The following is a 19,107-nucleotide window of genomic DNA, read 5'->3' on the forward strand; positions in this document are numbered from 1 at the left end:
TGATGTTCAAAAGGACTGACCAGTATGATCTGCAATTGCAGATCCCAGGAAGAAAGGAGCGGCAGACCTTCAGATTGATTCAAACAACCTCCGGTGACCGGCACTTTCCTCGCACCTCCCTTCCTTCTTATCCTCAGCTCAGGACCAATCACCATCACCATAGCGCGAGCAACTCTCCGCTGGTGCAAGAGAACTTTGCGTACAGGAAGAGGAAAGTGAGGAGGGCAGAGATCGAGGAGGTGCTGAAAAATGGAGCAGGGAGTTGGAAGAGACAAAGAAGCAGCTCGAGGAGTCTCGAGCGAGGGTGAGTGGTGATTGAACATGACATGATGATGATGATGATGATGATGATGATGATGATGATGATGATGATGATGATGATGATGATGATGATGGAGATGATGATGATGATGGAGATGATGATGGTGGAGGAGGAGGAGGAGGAGGAGGAGGAGGAGCGGACAAAGGGAACTCGACAGGAAGGATTTGGGTGCCTGGACTCATGGTGGTGGGGTACAAATGAGGGGGTTGGATATGTGAATGTGTTTGGCAAGACCCTATCTGGGACACTATCACAATTTTCTTATAGATAAGTATATAAAAACTGAGACCTCTATGGGCTAAGAAGCTTCAACCTGCAATTGTAGCAGCATGAAGGGGTATATGACAGCATTGTTGATTTTGAAAGGGGTAGGGGTTGTTGGGTTACAGAATGTGAGTGACGTCGGGGATGGAGAAGAGAGAAAATGGAGAGGAGAGACAAGGGGAGGAGACGGGAGACAAGGGGAGGAGACAAGAGGAGGAGACGAGAAACAAGGGGAGGAGACGGGAGACGAGGGGAAGAGAGGAGAGACGAGGGGAGGAGATGAGACGAGGAGACGAGAAACAAGAGGAGACGGGAGACAAGGGGAGAGGAGACGGGAGACAAGGGGAGAGGAGAGACAAGGGAAAGAGGAGACGAGAAACAAGAGGAGACGAGAAACAAGGGGAGGAGAGGAGAGAGGAGAGGATACGAGAGACAAGGGGAGGAGAGGAGAGACAAGGGAAGGAGAGGAGAGACAAGCGAAGGAGGAGAGAGGAGAGAGAAGAGGAGGAGAGGAGAGGAGAGGAGAGGAAAGAGGAGCTGTTAATACGATAGACGAGGATATTGACATGAATTGCTCGCCCAGTTTGTTGCCATGGATAGTCTGACTCTTCTTCTTCCTCTTGTTCCAGCATCGCTCCTCACGGCCTCCCTCCCGCCTCCCTGATCGCGGCCGCTCGACCTGCCGGCAGTCGTCATGGTGCGAGCTGATCCAGATCCTGTCGAGCGAGTGCGATGGACGAGCACGCGACGGCATGTGGCCGGGGGAGTGGAGGACGACGATGATGACAGGGAGTCAATGCTGAGAGGAGGCGTGCGGCTGGTGCCCGCGGAGGATTACGCTCCCCTTGCGCTCGACGATCCATGGTGGGTGAAGCTGCTGGGATTCAAGAGCCCAAGGAAAGCTGTCATGTTCGCCGCCTTCGTCATCGGCATGGGACTCTACTTCATCATCGCTGGAACCGTAAGGACACGCTCCTTCCTTCCTACATCCCTGAACTTGACCTCCTCTTCCTCCCTCCTCCCACCTCCTCCTCCATCTCATCCTCTTCTTGTTCCCCTATTCTTCTTCTTTCTCCTTGTCCTCCTCGTCCTTGCTCGCATTGACTTCTCACATCTCGTCTTGCCTTCAGGTACAGGAACGATTGACTCGCGCCGTTCAGGTTGCTCAAAGTCTGGACATGATGGACACGTCTACTAACAGGTAGGAGGGAGAGGCGCGGGAGCAACAGCAGAAGAAGAGAAGGAGGAATAGAAACAAGAAGTGAAACTGAGAGACGAGGAGGGAAGGAGGGGGGGTAAGGGAAGAAGCCCGGGGTAAGGATGGGGGGGCAGGGGGGGGAGGCTGGAGTGAACTCACGTGATGGTGTTGGTGGCAGTCTAGAGAACTGGCTCGACATGCTTAGAGTCTCTCACTTCCGCAAGCCCCAGGGCGCGGGCGTGCAGTACGTCGACAAGCAGCTCGCACTCAAGTGCGCGGCAGAAGGATGGTCGGAGGCATGCACCCGCAAAGTGTTCGCCGAGCAGCAGATGCGGAGGAGAATGGCAGGAGGAGAAATGAGAGGGGGAGAGGGAGGGGGAGGAAGAGGAATGAGAGGGGGGGGGGAGGGGGAGGAGGAGGCGGGGGCGGACTAGGACCACAGGTGTCGGAGACGATAACATATGTAGGAGGTAGAGGAAGGAGTGCAGGCCGCGGCGTTTTCTCAGACGAAGTTCGTCTTCCTGTTGGCATAGCGCTGCAGTTTCATCAAGCTGTTGCTCAGATGGAGGTAATGCCACCATCCTCCTCATCTTCCTTCTTCTCCCACTAGTCGTTCTCAACCTTCTCTTAATCCTGCTCATCTTCAAATTTATGCTCGTACTCCTCTTTACGTTCATACTCAATTCTCCTCCTCTTTACCTTCTTACTCATTCTCCTCCTCTTTACCTTCTTACTCATTCTCCTCCTCTTTACCTTCTTACTCATTCTCCTCCTCTTTGTCCTGCTTCTCCTCCTCCCTCTTCCCCTCCTTCTCTCGAACTTTATCATTTCCCGCATCGTGCACTTTGCTTCATCCCCTCCCATTTCTTGCTGCCTCCTCCCTCCGAATGACCCACCGCCTTCCTCTCCTTCTCTTCTCCTGACCCGCCTCGCACCCGGCAGGCGAAGGAGTGCGCATCAGGGGACATTTTTCATTATGTGTGTTACACAACATCTCGAAGACACCAGAAGAAGTTCAAAGACATGAAGAAATCGCTCAACTCCCTCATCCTCGATGTGTCCCGCGACCCTGGCGGCTCAAGCTTGCCAGGAAGTCGCAAGCAGATGCTCCTATCTTTGCTCGCTCAGGTCTGACCTGTCGTGTCTCCTCCTCTCTTCCTTGTTCCTCCTTCCAACCTCCTTCTCTCCCCTCACTTTTCCTTCCCCCTTCTCATCCTGCCATCTCTCTCTCTCTCCACACACAACGTTGTCTCTAAACGTTGCTCAGGCACTCAAGTATGGCGTCACCACTGAAATTGCTCGAAATGACCTCGACGTCAACACGGTCAGACCTGCTTTCCCTCCTTCTCCTTCTCCTTCCCCTGCCCCTTCTCCTCCCCTTCCCCCTCCTCTCGCCCGTCCGCCTTCTCCTCGCTTCCGCTTTCTCCTTCTCCTCCTCCTCCTCCTCATTATCATAGACTACACCAGCTTTTTTTCAGCTCCATCATCATCATCATCATCATCATCATCATCATCATCATCATCCCTCCTTCGTTCCTTCTTCCCCTACTTACAACCGGCAGGCATCGATTCTTCAGGACACGCTGATTGGCATTCGAGAGAAGGAGAAGCAGCACAGCGAGTACAACGATATCATGCTCTTCCCTGGCACCTCGCGCCTCCTCTACCGGGGCTCCTTCCTGGGCCTCAGGTGAACTTGGAGAGCGGCAGGTCGCTGGATGACGAGAGGGCAGGTTTGAAGGACAGGGCGAGATGTACTACCGCAAGGGAGATCAGGTGGCGTACAAGGGAAGTTGGAGACGAGGTGGGCGGGGAGAGAGAAGAGGAGAGGGGGGGAAGGAGAGGAGAGGAGAGGGGGGAGGGATGAGAAGCGAGGAGAAGGTCGTGACTGAAGAGGAGAGGAGAGGGGAGTACGTGACCGAGGAGTGAAGGGCGGGAGTGAAAGCTGTGAGAAGGAATTGCAGACAGCTTAAGAGGATAGAGCGGCAAGGAGGGGACTCTGGTCGTGACAGTGAGCAGGGAGGATGCACGGTTACGGGACCCTCTACGGCAGCGAAGGAGGGGAGCTTTGGAGCGGATACTTCGAGGAGGGGAGGCCGATGAGACCATGGTGGGTGGTCTGAGAGCAGCAAACAGCAAACTTTACTTGTCTTATTGTTACATATCAAATCAAACGTCTACACGCGGATCCACGTACTTGGTCGCTTCGTAGAGATAGTCCTGCTCGCCGCGGATCGGGCAGCCGATGTTGGTCAGCATGTCGTACGAACCGGCGTTGTAGCCCTTGAGCGTGAAGGGGCCGAGGTAGCCGATGAATCCTGGCAGGGAGCCTCCACCAACGCTGATGGAGAGGTAGGAGCGACCGTCACCGACGAGGTTGTTGAGCCAGCTGACGCCCTCGATCATCTGGCCCTTGGGCGCGCGGAAGATTGAGGTAGAGATGACATCCTTGCTGCTGCTGCTGCTGAGGTCACTGAGCCAGACGTAGTTGTACGCATGACCGTCGCCATCGGCGATGAAGAGGGTGTTGTGGTAGGAGGCGAAGTGAATGTAGCTGGGTCGAGCAGGCAAGCTGGGCTCACACCGTGTGTTGTCTGAGACCAAGGGAAGTCCATTGACCACGTCCACCTTGTAGGTGGTGAGACCGTAGGATGTGATGGGAGACTTCTTCGCCTTCGCTGCTTCATCGTCGGTGCATGCCTTGCTCACCTTGATATGGCAAGCATCGACCGCTCCGACAGAGAACATGTACACCGAGCCGCACGGACGCACCACCGAAGCCCCACCAAGCGATTTCTGCATGTCCGTAGAGACCTCTGAGAAAGACACGAAGAACTTCTTCAGCCCGAGCTCCTTGCCCGTCGCCCCCTTGTCGTCCATGTTGTAGGCAAGTCCAGTCACAGACAGCGTGGTGGTGGCTCCGTTGACCATGGCGCAGTCCCTGGGGAAGAGGAAGCAGGCGAACTTCTCCTTCCCGCTCTTCATCTTGTAGCACTTGTCGGTGAAGGAGGAGACCTTGGAGTAGCCAGTGGGGCAGGTCTTGGAGGTGGCGGTGGGATCCACAAAGTCAGCGCCCTCCCAGTAGTCATTGAAGTAGATGTTCTTTGACGAACTGATCTCCTTCGCCATATCGCTCTCGTTCATCGCATTGAGCTTGATCCAGGTGACCTTCTCCTTCGACAGCTGGGCTGCATACAGGGTGCCGTTCCTCAAGTCCTTGGCAATCTTGGACACAAACATGTAGAGCACGTGCCCGTCGCTGAGGTAGACAGTCTTCTTGTCAGGCATGGCAAAGGTGGAGGTAGCCTGGATGCGTCCGAGGGCGTAGCGCTTGAGGACAGAGGCGCTGAAGTCGATCTCGACGCGGCTCTCAGTCACCCACCCGTAGCTGAACTCATTGAAGCCCTTGGTTCCCAGGAAGGTTTGCATCTGCAGCGCCTTGGGAACCTGCTCGCCTCCGATGGCGGTGCACCAGGGAGTCAAGCTTCCTCCGGACGGCTGGAACAATCCAGCACCGTTGTAGAAGGGATTCGTCTGCATCCAGTAGATGGAGTCGGTGACGACTTTCGCACTCCAGGCAGAAACAGCCTTCTTCTTGCTATCGTAGGCGGGAAACTTAAGCTCAACCATCTGAATGTCGCCCGCACTTTCGGGATCATTGACATACACGATAGCAAAGACTCGCATGCCAGTGCTGGAGATGAAGGGGATGGTCGCAGTATAGCCAACGTTGTTGCTGAAGTAAGTATCCGATCCGCTGGCATTCACGACGCAGGTTCTGTCCTTGTTTGAGCACGTTCCCATAATCTTGTCTCGAAGCACATCGTTGACTTGGCCAAACAAGATCTTGGAATTGGTGGAAGTCGCCGTCTTGTTGCAATAGTAGAATGCGCCTGCAGTGTCCTTGTACGACGTCAGTCCGCATCCAGTCTTGATCGGCACATTGAAAACGATCGGCTCCAGACCGTTGTCATCGTCGTCGTTGGAGAAGGAACCGTCACTGTATCCAAAGTTGCACTTGCTGGTAGCAGCATACTTGGCTGCATCGGCAGCTGCTGGGTCTGAGACTGCAGTGCAATTGAGCGATGTAAGCCAGCAGGTTGTGCACTTGCGAGCGTCGACCCCAGCGAGGGCTGCCGCAACCACGAGCAAGGGCACCGCAAAGCGCATTTTCGGGGGAAGGAAAGACAGCAGGAGGGTGGGGAGGAGGAGGAAGAACAGTGAGAGGAGACTGCTACCTGCCGAGACGGGAGAAACGGAGAGGAGCAGGCGCTAGTGAAGGAGAGGAGGGAATGCCCGGGGGCGGGGGGATGTAGAACCTGATTCCGATGACCCCAAGGGGGGTACTCAAGTCAGGAGAAGGTGGGTCCCCAAAGGAGTATCCGGGGGTGGGTGGTCATCGAAGTTTTTTTTTCTTGATTTTTTTATGAACCGACGTAGATCTACGTCTCTACAGGGTCTTTGTGAATGACCACCCCTACCCCCGGGATCACAGGTAACCCCCACCCCCTCCAGACACCTGAGTGTGCCTCGAAGGTCATTGAGACTCGGGCAATGTGGACCCCACCCCCGAGACTCAACGGCTCAAGCAGTGACCCCTGCAACCCTACCCACCCACCCTGTGCTGTACTACGTCTCTCCGATTGAGTGAGCCCTAACGGGGGTGCATGGGTAACGTGGGGTACATTAATAATTTGTGAGGGGTAGTTTGATATCACACAAAGATGGCGCGTCCATTCTTTTTTTCTTTTCGTCATTACGATCTACTGTTGTAGTCATCGCATACGACCAAGTCGCCCACTTCCCCTCTATGTCCTCGCCAACTGCTTTTGGGTCAGGGGGTCTTGAGCCCCCTACGCCTCTTCGAAGTGAGTTTGGTTGACTTGGGGGTGGTAGAAGGTGGCAGGGAGGGGGGTGGGCAGGGTTGGAGGGGTCAAGGAGGGGTAGGGTAAGGGAGGGGGTGGGGTTGGGAGAATGACTGGATGTAGCTGAGCCCCTTGTGATTGTGGACCTGGATCTCCCCTTCCTGTTTCTCTTCTGCTCCGTCCTCCTCCTGACCCCCTTCCTGCTCCTCCTCCTCACCTTCCCCTCAGCTTGTTCCAACCTCTGCTCTCCTAGACCCTCCTTTCAGCATGAAGGCCTGCATCGCAGCTTTCCTCCTCCTGGCGGCGGCGTCAGTCAATGCGCGCAAGTGCACAAGTTGCTGGTTGACCTCGCTCCAGTGTAGCCCTGTCGCTCCCCTGAGCAGCTCGGATGACACGACCAAGTGGGCAGCGACATCTTCCTGCACCTACGGATACAGTGATGGAACTTACGCAGTGCTGTCAGACCATGATAGTGGGTTAGAGCCTCTGGTTTTCACTGCTGCCATCTACAGTGGGTGTGGCAAGAAGTCGTACCTGGACCCGAAAGGCCCCCAGGGTTACTGTAACAAGACTGCTATCACTGGAAAGACGGACTCCAAGATCCTCTTCGGTCAAATCAACACTCTAGATGCAGCTACGATCAAAGCTGTCTGCACAAACTCGGGATACTGTACCACCGATCCAGCTGGAACTGCCGTGTATTTCAGCAACCATGTTGGCTATACTGCGACCATCCCCTTCATCTCCAGCACTGGCATGCGAGTCTTTGCTATCGTGTATGTCAATGATCCCGAAACAGCCGGCGACATTCAGATGGTGGAGCTGAAGTTTCCGGCACTTGACAGCAAGACCAAGAATGTTTCTACTTGGAAGCCGGTTGTTGTCACCGACTCCGTCTACTCCACGAACACCAGGGGAGTATTCCAGCCATCCGGAGGAAGCTTGACTCCCTGGTGCACCGCCATCGGAGGCGAGAAGGCTCCCGACGCTAACTCCAACACCATCAAACAATACTTCACGACAAAGTCTCCCCTTCCCACTTCCCTTAACTACGGGTGGGTGACTGAGAGCCGCGTCGAGATCGACTTCAGCGCCTCTGTCCTCAAGCGCTACGCCCTTGGACGCATCCAGGCTACCTCCACCTTCGCCATGCCTGACAAGAAGACCGTCTACCTCAGCGACGGGCACGTGCTCTACATGTTTGTGTCCAAGATTGCCAAGGACTTGAGGAACGGCACCCTGTATGCAGCCCAGCTGTCGAAGGAGAAGGTCACCTGGATCAAGCTCAACTCTGCGAATGAGAGCGATTTGGCTGTGGAGAGCAAGAAGACAACTACCTGGACAGACTACTGGGACGGCGCTGACTTTGTGGATCCCACCGCCACCTCCAAGACCTGCCCCACTGGCTACTCCAAGGTCTCCTCCTTCACCGACAAGTGCTACAAGATGAAGAGCGGGAAGGAGAAGTTCGCCTGCTTCCTCTTCCCCAGGGACTGCGCCATGGTCAACGGAGCCACCACCACGCTGTCTGTGACTGGACTTGCCTACAACATGGACGACAAGGGGGCGACGGGCAAGGAGCTCGGGCTGAAGAAGTTCTTCGTGTCTTTCTCGGAGGTCTCTACGGGCATGCAGCAATCGCTCGGTGGGGCTTCGGTGGTGCGTCCGTGCGGCTCGGTGTACATGTTCTCTGTCGGAGCGGTCGATGCTTGCCATATCAAGGTGAGCAAGGCATGCACCGACGATGAAGCAGCGAAGGCGAAGAAGTCTCCCATCACATCCTACGGTCTCACCACCTACAAGGTGGACGTGGTCAATGGACTTCCCTTGGTTTCAGACAACACACGGTGTGAGCCCAGCTTGCCTGCTCGACCCAGCTACATTCACTTCGCCTCCTACCACAACACCCTCTTCATCGCCGATGGCAGCGGGCATGACAGCAATCATGTCTGGCTGCTCGACTTCAGTGGGCAAGGAAGGCCTTTTATGCCTTCCTCAATCTTCCGCGCGCCCAAGGGCCAGATGATCGAGGGCGTCAGCTGGCTCAACAACCTCGTCGGTGACGGTCGCTCCTACCTCTCCATCAGCGTTGGCGGAGGAACAGTTCAGAAAGGCTTTATTGGATACCTCGGCCCCTTCACGCTCAAGGGCTACAACGCCGGTTCGTACGACATGCTGACCAACATCGGCTGCCCGATCCGCGGCGAGCAGGACTATCTCTACGAAGCGACCAAGTACGTGGATCCTCTGGTGAAGCCTGCAGCTTAAGTACTAAAAACTTGAGAGGGTGTGTTATAACTTTTGATTAAAGAAACTTGTGTTTGATGCCGCCTTTGCCTGCGAGCAGCCGAGCAGCACTGAGTAAAGCCTTTCACTCAAAATTAAGTTACTGAGTCTAACCGTCGGAGTCTGAGTCAGTATCGCTGGGCGTGACTAGGCTGATGCTTTTGGGGACAGCCTCACAGCGGCAAGTCACTGGGTGCGGATAACCGCCGTTGGTTCTCGCTGTCTTGTCTCTTCTCGCCGTGTGGTGGCCTGCAGAGTCATTGCCTCCTCAGTGATCTGGCCCAGTACGGTCACTGTGGCGGCAGCGCAGGCTGAGGGACCGGTCCCCGGGCCCGCCGGGCTCGGTGCGGCGGCGAGGCTTGCCAATAGGTTTACCATTTGTGGGGGTGGTAGCAGTACAGAAGGGGTGAGGAGGGGGTCAGTAGCTTGTGTACCCGTGGTAAGCTATCAAATTCTTATATCGTAATATTGGTAGGGTACCATCCTGTTCAACGAACTCATGGGTGGGGGTACTCTAAGAAAAGGTCGACAGGGGGTAGGGATGTTTTGCATCCTGTCTCGGCGAAATATGCTACAAGGGGGTTATTGTTGAGAGAAAGAGGGGGGTAGGGGTATGATATGGTAAGAATGGGTAGGGAACCACATGAGGGGGGTAGGGTATTCTTGCTGGGGTAAGGTAGTCAAAATCAGACAAGGGGGTCTACTATGTAGTGAAGTATGGGTAGGTTGTGTCTAGGGATAGCAGGGGGTAGATTTCACTGATAGTGAGGGGTGGTGATGATAAATTCGACCTCAGGTGGGGCCCTAAGAACGTAGGGTGGTATGCTGTTGATGCAGGGGTAGTTTGTGAGGAGGGGGGGGGGTACGGGTAACAGAATTGGGGGTAGGGGGTAGTACTATCGGTCGGGTACAGGAGGACCAGGGTTTGACGGGGGTAGTGTCCTTAGGGGGTCAGAGTCAATCCCTGCAGATAGGGGGTCGTTTGAATATAAATAAGGGGGTAGGGGTGGAATTCCACAAAGGAAAGACGATCATAGGGGTAGGGTGCGGACTAGTGGCGGGAGGCAAGATGTCGGCGGGGAAAGATAAGAAGAACAGTTATGGCGCGCTCACACCGGCAGCCAAGAGGTACGACGATGCGATAACAGAGGAGACGAAAGAAAAGTCTTTGCTTCTCAGATGTGATGTGAAGAACAGCGCAGGATGGCAAATAACAGTGCAGAGAAATGAAAAGTGGACAGAAGGAATAAGTTTTCAAAAACAGAAGGAATGAGGCAGTCCTAATGCAGGAAGTTAAAGTCATTGGTAGTATGTGTGGGGACCAATACGCTTAGAAGATGGCTATTGGTGAATGATGGGGCAGCGGAGAGGTTGCAATAGCCATGCAAGGGATTGTGCGAACTTGCTTCTTGGAAGCTCAAAATAGAACAGTGGATTTATATATTTGGTTGCTAATCGTGTGATGGTTATATTTGGTTGCTAGAGGCTTGTTATGTTCATCATCAAATGTATCGATAGCTGTGCCGAAGAAATTGATGTTAGCTCTGAACCTTATGTCCATGTTAGAAAACCGCCACCGATTGCATGACTTTGTGATCGGGCCGGAACAACTGTGTTTGTGTGCAAATGTGACGGCCAGCATGTTGAGGGCTCTGTCTGGTCTGATACTGATCTTTGCTCTACAGAATACAGAAGGAATTAGCAGAAATTAGTTTGGATCCCCCGTGCAATTGTTCCGCAGGGCCCAAGGGTGAGAACCTCTTCGAGTGGGTATCAACTATCATGGGACCGGCAAACTCACCGTGAGTTTGTTTCTTCCTCCCCTGCTGCAGTCTGCTCAACGTTGGCTGCAGATATGCAGGCGGAGTTTTCTTCTTAGACATTAACTTCTCTCAAGACTATCCCTTCAAGCCCCCCAAGATTACCTTTAGGACGAAAATTTACCATTGTGAGGAGGTGTTGTCAATCTCGATGGCAACTCACAACCGGTGGGCAGGCAACATCAATAGCGCAGGAGCAATCTGCTTAGACATCTTGAAAGATAACTGGAGCCCAGCATTGACGATTTCCAAGGTAAACATCCCTGCGGCACCTCAAAATCCCTCTTACCCGCCAGCCCCCTCCTCGTTCCTAAATTCTTGGACAGGTCCTTCTCTCGATCTGCTCTCTGCTCACGGACGCGAACCCCAACGATCCTCTTGTGGGAAACATAGCGCAGCAGTACCTGTCAGACAGGTCTTGTCTCTGCATGGACTGTTATACCTGAACTGATGCCGCTCGACAGGGAGGAACACGATAAGATAGCTGCAGAGTGGACGAAGAAATATGCAACGTGACAGAGACGTGGAGGCGAAAGACGGACAGACGAATGTGTCTTCGACGACAAAACTCTTTTCATTCAAGACAAGTCTAGATCAATAATTAACGGCAGGCAAACTTCACATCGCTCCCACTCTCCGCCTCTCTCTATCCCTCGCTCAGTACTTGAGATGGATCAGCGCGTTGGTAAGCATGCGCACTCCTGCTCCGGGAGATGTCAAGATGCTCTCTGGATGGAACTGCACAGCAGCGATGGGGAGCGTCTTGTGCCGAACTGCCATGATGCATCCGTCGCTTGTCTCTGCTGTCACAACGAGATCCTCGGGGAGTTTGACGCAGTGCAGCGAGTGGTAACGCCCACAGGTCAGCTCGGGAGGAAGCTCCGAGAAAATCCCTTCCTCCATGTCGCCCTTAATCGTCACCTCCGACGGCTTGCCGTGTACTGGTGTTGGCAGGACCTGCTCGGCACATTAGAGGGGAGGAAGAGAAGTCCGACTGCCTTACCCCCAGCTGACCTCCGAAGTGCTCGATGATGCCCTGAAGGCCAAGACAGACTCCGAAGATCGGGATCTTGCGGTCCACGAGGGCCTTGATGGTCTTGGGGACCTGCTGGGGTTGTCACGCCAGCCGGTTGACGATGAAGAGACAGAGGGCTGCGGTGTAGGAAGAGGAAGGGGACAAAGGGAAGAAGGGGAAGGGCGGGAGGGAGATAGGTCCAGGGAAGATGGCAGGGGATGGAGGGAGGGAGGACCTGGAAGTCCGTGGGGTTGCCAGGGCCCGGGGACAGGACGGCAAGATCGAACTTGCGAGACTTGGCGAGTCGGTCGATCTCCTTGTCGTCGAGACCGACCTTGCCCGGATGCGAGCGGATGGTGACAACTTCAGCCCCCGTCTGCCGCAGGTAGTTGGCAAGGGTGTGGACGAACGAGTCCTGGTGGTCGATGAGGATGATTCTCTTTCCCGTCCCCCCCGTCATCTTCGCTTCGCTCTTGTGCGGCGCCGAGTCTTCTCCTCGGGGACGACGGATGGCGTCGATGAAGGCGGAGGCCTGGCGGGAGTGAGGAGGAGCAAACGGAAGATGGCGGAGGAGCAACTGAGAGGCAGAGAGGAGAGGGAGAGAGGCACGGGAAGGGGGAGAGGGAGTAGAAGCAGAGTGAGTTCGGAGTTCACCTTGAGGACAGTCTCTGCCTCCTCTGCCGGTGGGTCTGAGTCGAAGAGGAGAGTCGCTCCCGCACGAACCTGTCACAGAAGAAGCTCAGAGGGAGCAAAGAAAGGACGAGGGCAGAGGAGTGGAGGAGGAGGAGGGATCAAACCTGTGCGACACCATCGATGATGCGGATGGTTCTGAGGGTGAGGCCTGTGTTGATGTTCCCGTCGAACCCAACGTGTCCGATCGCTCCTCCGTACCTGAGGAAGACATTCAACCCTTTTCCTTTCCTGTTCCTGCTCCCCTCCTCCACTCTGTTTCTGTTCCTGTTCCCCTTCGTTGTCGTGTTCTCCTCCTCACACTTCCTGTTCCTCTTCCTACCAGGCGCGGCAGGTCTTCTCGTGGTCCTCAAGGAACTGCATCGCCCAGGCCTTAGGCGCCCCCGTCACCGTCACTGCCCACGTGTGCGCGAGAAACGCGTCCAGCGCGTCATAGCCCTCACGAAGAACCCCCTCAACCTGCCGACCCGAGTGATGATGATGATGATGAGGAGGAGGAGGAAGAGGAGGAGGAGGAGGAGGAGCAAAGGTAGGATAGAGGGGCAGGGGCAGGAGGAGGAGGAAGAGGAGGTCGTACATGGTCGACTGTATGTATCAGCTTGGAATACATTTCGATTTGCCTTCTACCGATGACCTGAGGACCCGATCAGCTCTGAGTACAGCCAAGGACGAGAAACAAGACGAGCAAGAGAGGTACAAGGAGAGAGAAGAAGCGAGTTGAGGAGGATGGGAGTGTGGGAGGACAGGGAGGGGTACGAAGAGGAAAGGGGAAGAGTTAAACCTGAACAGATCCTGGTTTGCAAATTCTCGATTTGTCGTTACGATCAACATCCGTACACATGGTGAGCTCACTGCCAAACAGTCAGAAGGGCGGAAGAGAACAAGGGAGGACCGAGAAGTGCAGGAAACCGTGAGGCAGGTGTGAGGGGAGAGCGAGGAAGGGAGAGGACAGTGCGTCGGTGGGGGTTGTGGAAGTGGAGGGATAGAAGAATGGAGAAGGATGGATACCTCTCCTCCTTGATGCTGTTAAGAAGTTCTTTGATGTTGTTCGCGTCCTCGATCGCTGTCTTTCCCCTTCTGATCGTCCCTGCATGCACATCAGTCTCCTCCCTCGTCCTCGTCCTCGTCCTCGTCCTCGTCCTCCTCATCGCATCTTCCCCTTCCACCCTCTCTTCTCTTCACGTACCAGAGATGGGGCAAGTCTCGATGCGCGATCCCTTGCTCCGCACGTACATCTCGGGAGACGCTCCCACCAGGTACTCCTGCGAGCGCGTCAGGAGGAGGTGAAGAGGGGAAAGAGATGAGAGCGAAGATAATGGCATGTAGAGCAGAGAAACAGAATGCCAAGACGGAGCGAGGCAACGAAGGCAAGACGGGAGGAGAGAAGAAGAGGAGAGGAGGGGAGAGGAGAGGAGAGGAGAGGAGAGGAGAGGAGAGAAGGACAGAAGGAAAGGAGAAGAGCAACAGATGAGGAGGGAGGGCGAGCAAAGGAGAAGTGAGGAGGAGACAAGGAGAGAAGGAGAGGAGAGGCAGCAGCGCTAGGGTTACCTTGGCGCCCAGGTTGATGAAGAAGGAATAGGGCGAGGGATTTCTCTCGCGTATCCTCCGATGCAGCTCTGACCGCCCATGTCACTTTCTCCTCCCCTCGCGTCTCTCAATTAACAACCAGAAGGTCTTTCAGGACAGGGCTCGTAGAACGTTTGCGAGCAGACAACCTGCAGAGGGTTAGCTACCCTTCTCCTTTCCTCCTCTTCTTTCTCCTCACCTCAAACAAATTTCCGCACTTGAACTCTTCCTTTGCTTTTGTCACAAGTTCCGCATATTCTCCTTCCTGCTCAGGTCGTCAATGCTGCCGCCCAGCTTCCTCCTCGTCCTCGTCCTCGTCCTCCTCACCTTGTGGTCGCGATTGACCGCTGGCTTCGACCCGACGAAATCTTCTGCTCGACCCTCACGCGGCATTCCTTTTGTGCTTTTCCCCCCATAAGTGAAGTCGAAGCTGACTGAACTTCTCGTCAAATAAAGTTTCAACATCTCCCTCGTCCTCCTCCTCGCCCTCGTCCTTCTTCTCCTTCTCTCCTCCCCCTCCCCCTCCTCCTCTTCCTGTCCTCCTCCCTTTCTCCCCAGTCCTATTCTCTTCTCTTCCGGTCGTCCCATCCCGTCCTCCTGCTCGTATTGTCGTCTCCCTAGCATTCCTTGGCAATATCTCCTGGTTTCATCGTCCTTCTCCTTGTTCCCTCTCCCTGCTTCGAGTTCTCTCCGTCCCATGTTATCCTGCCCTTCTCCCTTCTCACCTTGTTTTGCAGAAGATTCATCGTATCCCACAAGCAGCAGCAAGTCAGGGATGAAAAGCACGACGTCTCGCTGTAGTCACTATCGATCAGACCAACACTAGCACAACCTCCTCCTCCTCCCCCTCCCCCTCCTCCCCCTCCTCTGTCCTCCCCTGCCCTCCTCCTCCAATCCTCTCCTCTCCTCTCCCTTATCGTCCCATCTCCAAGTCTCTTCTATCCTTTACATTCCGCTCCTCACCTGGCTGTCTGGTCGCTCCAGTCGCATTCTACATGGCTCGAACTGGAAGGTTAAATCATACCTGCAGGAGAAGGAGCAAGACGAGAGCAAGGAGACAGGAGGAGGAGGAGGAGAAAGAGAGAGAATCAAAATCAGCCAAATTCATGTGAAGGATTTTTTCTTCACCCAAATGCTCCGTAGAGGCCGAGATCAGGATCCTGCTCCGAAAAGAAGCACTGAATGATCTCGCGAACTGCACCAGCAAGAGGCCAAGTCGACGTCAGCAAAGGAGATCAAGAGAAGCAGAAGCAGGCAGCGAACAAAAGGCAGGAAGGGAGGAGGACAGGTCAAGAGACGGAGGGGGGGGGGGGGGGGATTGTGGATGAGCTCGACCAAGTGAGAAGACAGATGGCTGTTTGCTCCTTTCCTCCTCTGTGAACCTGAGATTTCTCGTCTCAACTTGAATCCATTCAGACTTTCCCTCCCTTCGCAATTCCTCTCCCCTTCCCCGACCTCCTTCCCTTCACCCTCCCCCTGTTCTGCCTGCCTCCTCCACTCACTTTTCGTTGCTCTCCTTGATGAAAACTGTCACAACGTCCGACGAAGGACACTCAATCTGTGGGAATTCAGTTCGTTTGCCACCTGGTCGGATCGGGACTACCTTGCCGATGCACGCCTTGTCTGCAAGAAAGTCCTTGATAGCCTGTAGCAGGACGAGGCCACGGGAGTTGAGAGCAGTGATCTTGGCTGTCAGGTTGCGCGATGTGATCATGATTGGGGGATCTACGAAACCCACCTGGCAGGGAACAAGCGATCAGAATCGAACAGAGATGATCAGGGCAGTCTATGACATCGACAAGGGCAAAAATGTCAAACAGAAGAGCAGCAGAGAAAGGAATTACAGCAAGCAAACAGAGAAAGGAGTTGCAGAGAGCAAACAGAGAAAGGAGTTGCAGACAGCAAACAAAACTGCATAATAGACAAGAACAAGACAGCCTCTGATCGCTACAACTCAAATGTCTCACCTTCCAACGGGTGTATCTCCCAGGATACTCGAACGTGGACATCATGAGCATACCCATGTGAGAGTCCAAAGCATCCACCATCTCCTCCACCTTCGCGTTGCAGTCGACCTGGACCTCCGTCACTCCTCTCCCTCTCCCTCCATCCTCTCCCCCTCCATCCATCCTCTCCCCCTCCCTCCATCCTCTCCCTCTCCCTCCATCCTCTCCCCCTCCCTCCATGCACACACCTTGGTCTCTGTGCGGTGAACCACGATGTTTCCCCGTGTGGTGTACCCGAGGTCCCCGTTGCTCATGGCAGCCCCCGCGTCAGCAGCGCTCCGCTGGGTGATTGCCACGTACTTGTCCAGCACCTCCAGAACCTTCCCCTCCTCAATCATCGAACGCGCGATGTCCGCAGCATCCTTGAAGCTCTTCGCCTTGTCGGCCAGGAAGATGGCAGCAGCAGCATTGGCGATGATGTAGTCCTTCACCGCATCGTGCGTTGCACTCTCCCCCTTCCTCTTCTTGCTCCCGCTAATGATCTCCCTGAACAGCTTCGCTCGCTCTGCAGCGCTTCCTCCCTGCACATGGGCCAGCTCGTGCTTCTCCACTCCGAAGTCCTCCGGCGTCAACTTCATCTCCTTCACCTCTCCGTCCATCAGCAGCCACACATACGTCGCTCCAGCAGGGCTGATCTCGTCCAGCCCTTCCTCCGAGTGCACAATCATCGCCCGCTGCGCCCCCTTGATCTTGAACAAGTTGGCGAACAGCTCTCCGAGGTTCTTCTTCCCCACCCCGATCACCTGGAGCGCGGGCTTCGCCGGGTTCGTCAGAGGGCCGAGCAGGTTGAAGATAGTCCTGATCCCCAGGTCCTTCCGTGCCTTGGCTACGTTCTTCATGGCAGGATGGAACGACTGCGCAAAGAGGAACCCGAAACCGCATTCCTGGATGGCCGACGCAACTTTAGGACCGTCCAGCTGGATCTGACACCCGAGGGCCTCCAGAAAGTCGGCGCTCCCCACCGATCCTGACGCCGACCTGTTCCCATGCTTGGCGCACTTGATGCCTGCAGCCGCCAGGACCATCCCTGCTGCTGTGGAGACGTTGAAGGTGTCCAGACCGTCTCCTCCCGTCCCCACGATGTCCATGAGCTCATCGGGCGATCCAGCCTCGCAAGGAGATGCAAAGGAGAGCATCGTCTCCGCACATGCCTGGAGGATACGAGGATCGAGCTCCTTGTGCTGGGAGGACAGGTCAGACTGCCGAAGGAGACCAGCTAAATCACCTGAAGGCAGGACAGAAACGCTCCTCGCTGTGCGTCCGAGGCTGCACCGGACATGATGTCATGCATCGCATTCTTGGCTTCCTCCGGCGTAATGCTCCTCTTCTCAGTCACCATCGCCTTCACTGCTAGCTGCACGGCCGCCATGGTTGCTCAGTGCAGGTTGGCGGGCAGCAAAACGAGAAAGTTTGACGGTGGAGAAGAGATGGAGGAGGCGGGGCGATAACCTGAAGGCAGGAAGTCAGGAAAGCAAAGAAACAAGCAATGGTATCCCAGTGTGATGCAAAGGAGATGGCAACAAACATGCAAGCAGAGCAGGAGGACGCGGAGCAGGCAGGTGAGGGGGTGGATGGGGAGGAGGAGAGGTCAAGCAAGAGCAGCAGTATGATGATGATAATGAGGAGGAGGAGGAGGAGGAGGAGGAGGAGGGAAGGAGGAACAGGAGCAGCATGAGGAGCAGGAGCGACGAGGAAGTTCGAGGTTGAGGAGGGGGGGCGAGAGCGGTGGGATCCTATGACGAGCACGAGGACTTCCAAATTTTCGCCAAGATTCCGAACACATCAAAAACTAGACAAAATGCCTCAAATAGTTCCATGAAACTCTATAGTAATAAATTACTCTATTTGATATTTCATATAATTATATACGAAAGAGAAATAAGTGAAATCACAAATAGAACCCCTCATTGATAAATCTATTTGCACTAGAATAAATCAGGGGGTACAGAGCTGAATGTCGGGGGTGGTAACTAGAAACAGGGTACTGATAAGGGATGAGGGTGGGGGTACTCAGATATGTAAAGGTGCTATATTAGGAAAACGCCTTTACTGTATGATAGGGTAGGGTGGGGTGTCTTTGTTGAGGGTGGGGATATAGGGAGAGACAGCCTGGAGCTACCCCTCCAAAAGAGGGGGTAGTATGCTATAGTATTAGGGGGTACTGGAACTAAAAGGTGACGGTGAGTCCCGCCGGCCGACGGTCGGGCGCATTCGGCCGGGCCTGGGCCCCGGGCCCGGGCCGCACGCACCCTGGCACTGACTGAGATGATCACGTAGGACTTCCGGCCGGCGCGACTGCAGGCTTTAGGCTACTGGAGGCCGATGCTCAGCTCATAACCGACGGAGCACAAGTTTGTTAGACTTGTACCGGGCTATGCCAAAGTCACGGCAGATATCACATCAACCTTAGTTCAGTGTACGGTAACAAGATCGGACCGTACAGTTTTTGCTCAAGACCGAGTTTAATGCACACAAAACCAGAATTGAGGAGCACATGAGAGATAGACTGTATGCTAGGATGTGAAACCCAAGCATCCAGACATGAGAGGACCTTAGCAAGACGTCTCAGGTGATCCGACTTGCAAACGCATCCGGTCCAGGATCTTTCGTCAGCCTCAGTCAACTGACCGTACTGCGGCCTGGCAAGGCCTCAGTCCCTGGACTTCGGAGTCTCGCGCGCCGCGGCTGAGCTTGCCGCCGGTGCGAGATGACGCGCTCGCTATGGCTGCCGATCTAAGTTGAAGCGGCTGCTTGGACGGCAGGCGGAGGGAAGAGACGTCGAGGGAGCGCTGGAGGCGCTGGTGGAGCATGTGGAGTCCTTGTACCTCCTGCAGATCTCCCACGTCACCTCCTCATGGCGACACTGGAAGACGTAGACAGTGTGGCCGTCGTGAGGACAGTTGTAGGTGCGGAGGATGAGGAGGGAGAGACCTTCGAAGCTGACGACCCTGAGATGAATGTAAGACTGTGAAACATCAGGCCCAAGAGCGCGACGTGGAGAGATGACGTGAAGAAGAGAGGAGGAGGAGGAGGAGGAAGGAGAGGAGCAGGTGGAGGACGGGGAGATCAGGGGGG

At 54.9% G+C, this 19,107-nt stretch overlaps 7 protein-coding genes across 7 annotated transcripts; 4 read left to right on the forward strand and 3 right to left on the reverse strand.

Moving 5' to 3' along the window:
- Positions 1-2: 2 nt before the first annotated feature.
- GUITHDRAFT_119174 (hypothetical protein) lies at positions 3-319 on the forward strand (the record flags this gene model as incomplete). Its single annotated transcript, XM_005821551.1, has 3 exons — positions 3-93; positions 143-215; positions 259-319. The coding sequence occupies 3 exons, from the start codon at positions 3-5 to the stop codon at positions 317-319; spliced, it is 225 nt and encodes a 74-aa protein (XP_005821608.1).
- A 961-nt stretch (positions 320-1,280) lies between these two features.
- On the forward strand, positions 1,281-3,478 carry GUITHDRAFT_119175 (hypothetical protein; the record flags this gene model as incomplete). Its single annotated transcript, XM_005821552.1, has 7 exons — positions 1,281-1,547; positions 1,747-1,787; positions 1,963-2,055; positions 2,259-2,352; positions 2,727-2,912; positions 3,052-3,108; positions 3,347-3,478. The coding sequence occupies 7 exons, from the start codon at positions 1,281-1,283 to the stop codon at positions 3,476-3,478; spliced, it is 870 nt and encodes a 289-aa protein (XP_005821609.1).
- A 475-nt stretch (positions 3,479-3,953) lies between these two features.
- Positions 3,954-5,954, reverse strand: GUITHDRAFT_119176 (hypothetical protein; the record flags this gene model as incomplete). The annotated part of the gene is made up of 1 exon (XM_005821553.1): positions 3,954-5,954. One exon carries the CDS (start codon positions 5,952-5,954, stop codon positions 3,954-3,956), a length of 2,001 nt encoding a protein of 666 aa, XP_005821610.1.
- Positions 5,955-6,916: 962 nt separating this feature from the next.
- GUITHDRAFT_119177 (hypothetical protein) lies at positions 6,917-8,917 on the forward strand (the record flags this gene model as incomplete). The annotated part of the gene is made up of 1 exon (XM_005821554.1): positions 6,917-8,917. The coding sequence occupies one exon, from the start codon at positions 6,917-6,919 to the stop codon at positions 8,915-8,917; it is 2,001 nt and encodes a 666-aa protein (XP_005821611.1).
- A 1,071-nt stretch (positions 8,918-9,988) lies between these two features.
- Positions 9,989-11,375, forward strand: GUITHDRAFT_160227 (hypothetical protein). Its single transcript, XM_005821555.1, has 6 exons — positions 9,989-10,063; positions 10,621-10,737; positions 10,789-10,883; positions 10,932-11,008; positions 11,082-11,170; positions 11,220-11,375. Exons 1-6 carry the CDS (start codon positions 10,005-10,007, stop codon positions 11,269-11,271), a joined length of 489 nt encoding a protein of 162 aa, XP_005821612.1. The 5' UTR covers positions 9,989-10,004; the 3' UTR covers positions 11,272-11,375.
- A 37-nt stretch (positions 11,376-11,412) lies between these two features.
- Positions 11,413-16,155, reverse strand: GUITHDRAFT_80372 (hypothetical protein; the record flags this gene model as incomplete). The annotated part of the gene is made up of 20 exons (XM_005821556.1): positions 11,413-11,712; positions 11,759-11,860; positions 12,006-12,302; positions 12,425-12,493; positions 12,568-12,661; positions 12,783-12,919; positions 13,038-13,094; positions 13,242-13,311; positions 13,469-13,547; positions 13,647-13,722; positions 14,009-14,076; positions 14,127-14,175; positions 14,226-14,291; positions 14,354-14,460; positions 14,752-14,821; positions 14,990-15,050; positions 15,155-15,221; positions 15,362-15,464; positions 15,627-15,764; positions 15,994-16,155. 20 exons carry the CDS (start codon positions 16,153-16,155, stop codon positions 11,413-11,415), a joined length of 2,172 nt encoding a protein of 723 aa, XP_005821613.1.
- GUITHDRAFT_80385 (hypothetical protein) lies at positions 16,113-17,371 on the reverse strand (the record flags this gene model as incomplete). The annotated part of the gene is made up of 2 exons (XM_005821557.1): positions 16,113-17,213; positions 17,258-17,371. The coding sequence occupies 2 exons, from the start codon at positions 17,369-17,371 to the stop codon at positions 16,113-16,115; spliced, it is 1,215 nt and encodes a 404-aa protein (XP_005821614.1).
- Positions 17,372-19,107: the final 1,736 nt, after the last annotated feature.

Source organism: Guillardia theta, assembly GCF_000315625.1.
Source record: "Guillardia theta CCMP2712 unplaced genomic scaffold GUITHscaffold_141, whole genome shotgun sequence".
NCBI classification, from domain to species: domain Eukaryota; class Cryptophyceae; order Pyrenomonadales; family Geminigeraceae; genus Guillardia; species Guillardia theta.

Coding starts and splice junctions, on each gene's coding strand:
- GUITHDRAFT_160227 (XM_005821555.1), top strand. CDS start 10,005: ATGTCGGCGGGGAAAGATAAGAAGAACAGTTATGGCGCGCTCACACCG. Junction 10,064..10,620: donor CTCACACCGGCAGCCAAGAG/GTACGACGATGC, acceptor TTTGCTCTACAG/AATACAGAAGGAATTAGCAG. Junction 10,884..10,931: donor TAGGACGAAAATTTACCATT/GTGAGGAGGTGT, acceptor ACCGGTGGGCAG/GCAACATCAATAGCGCAGGA.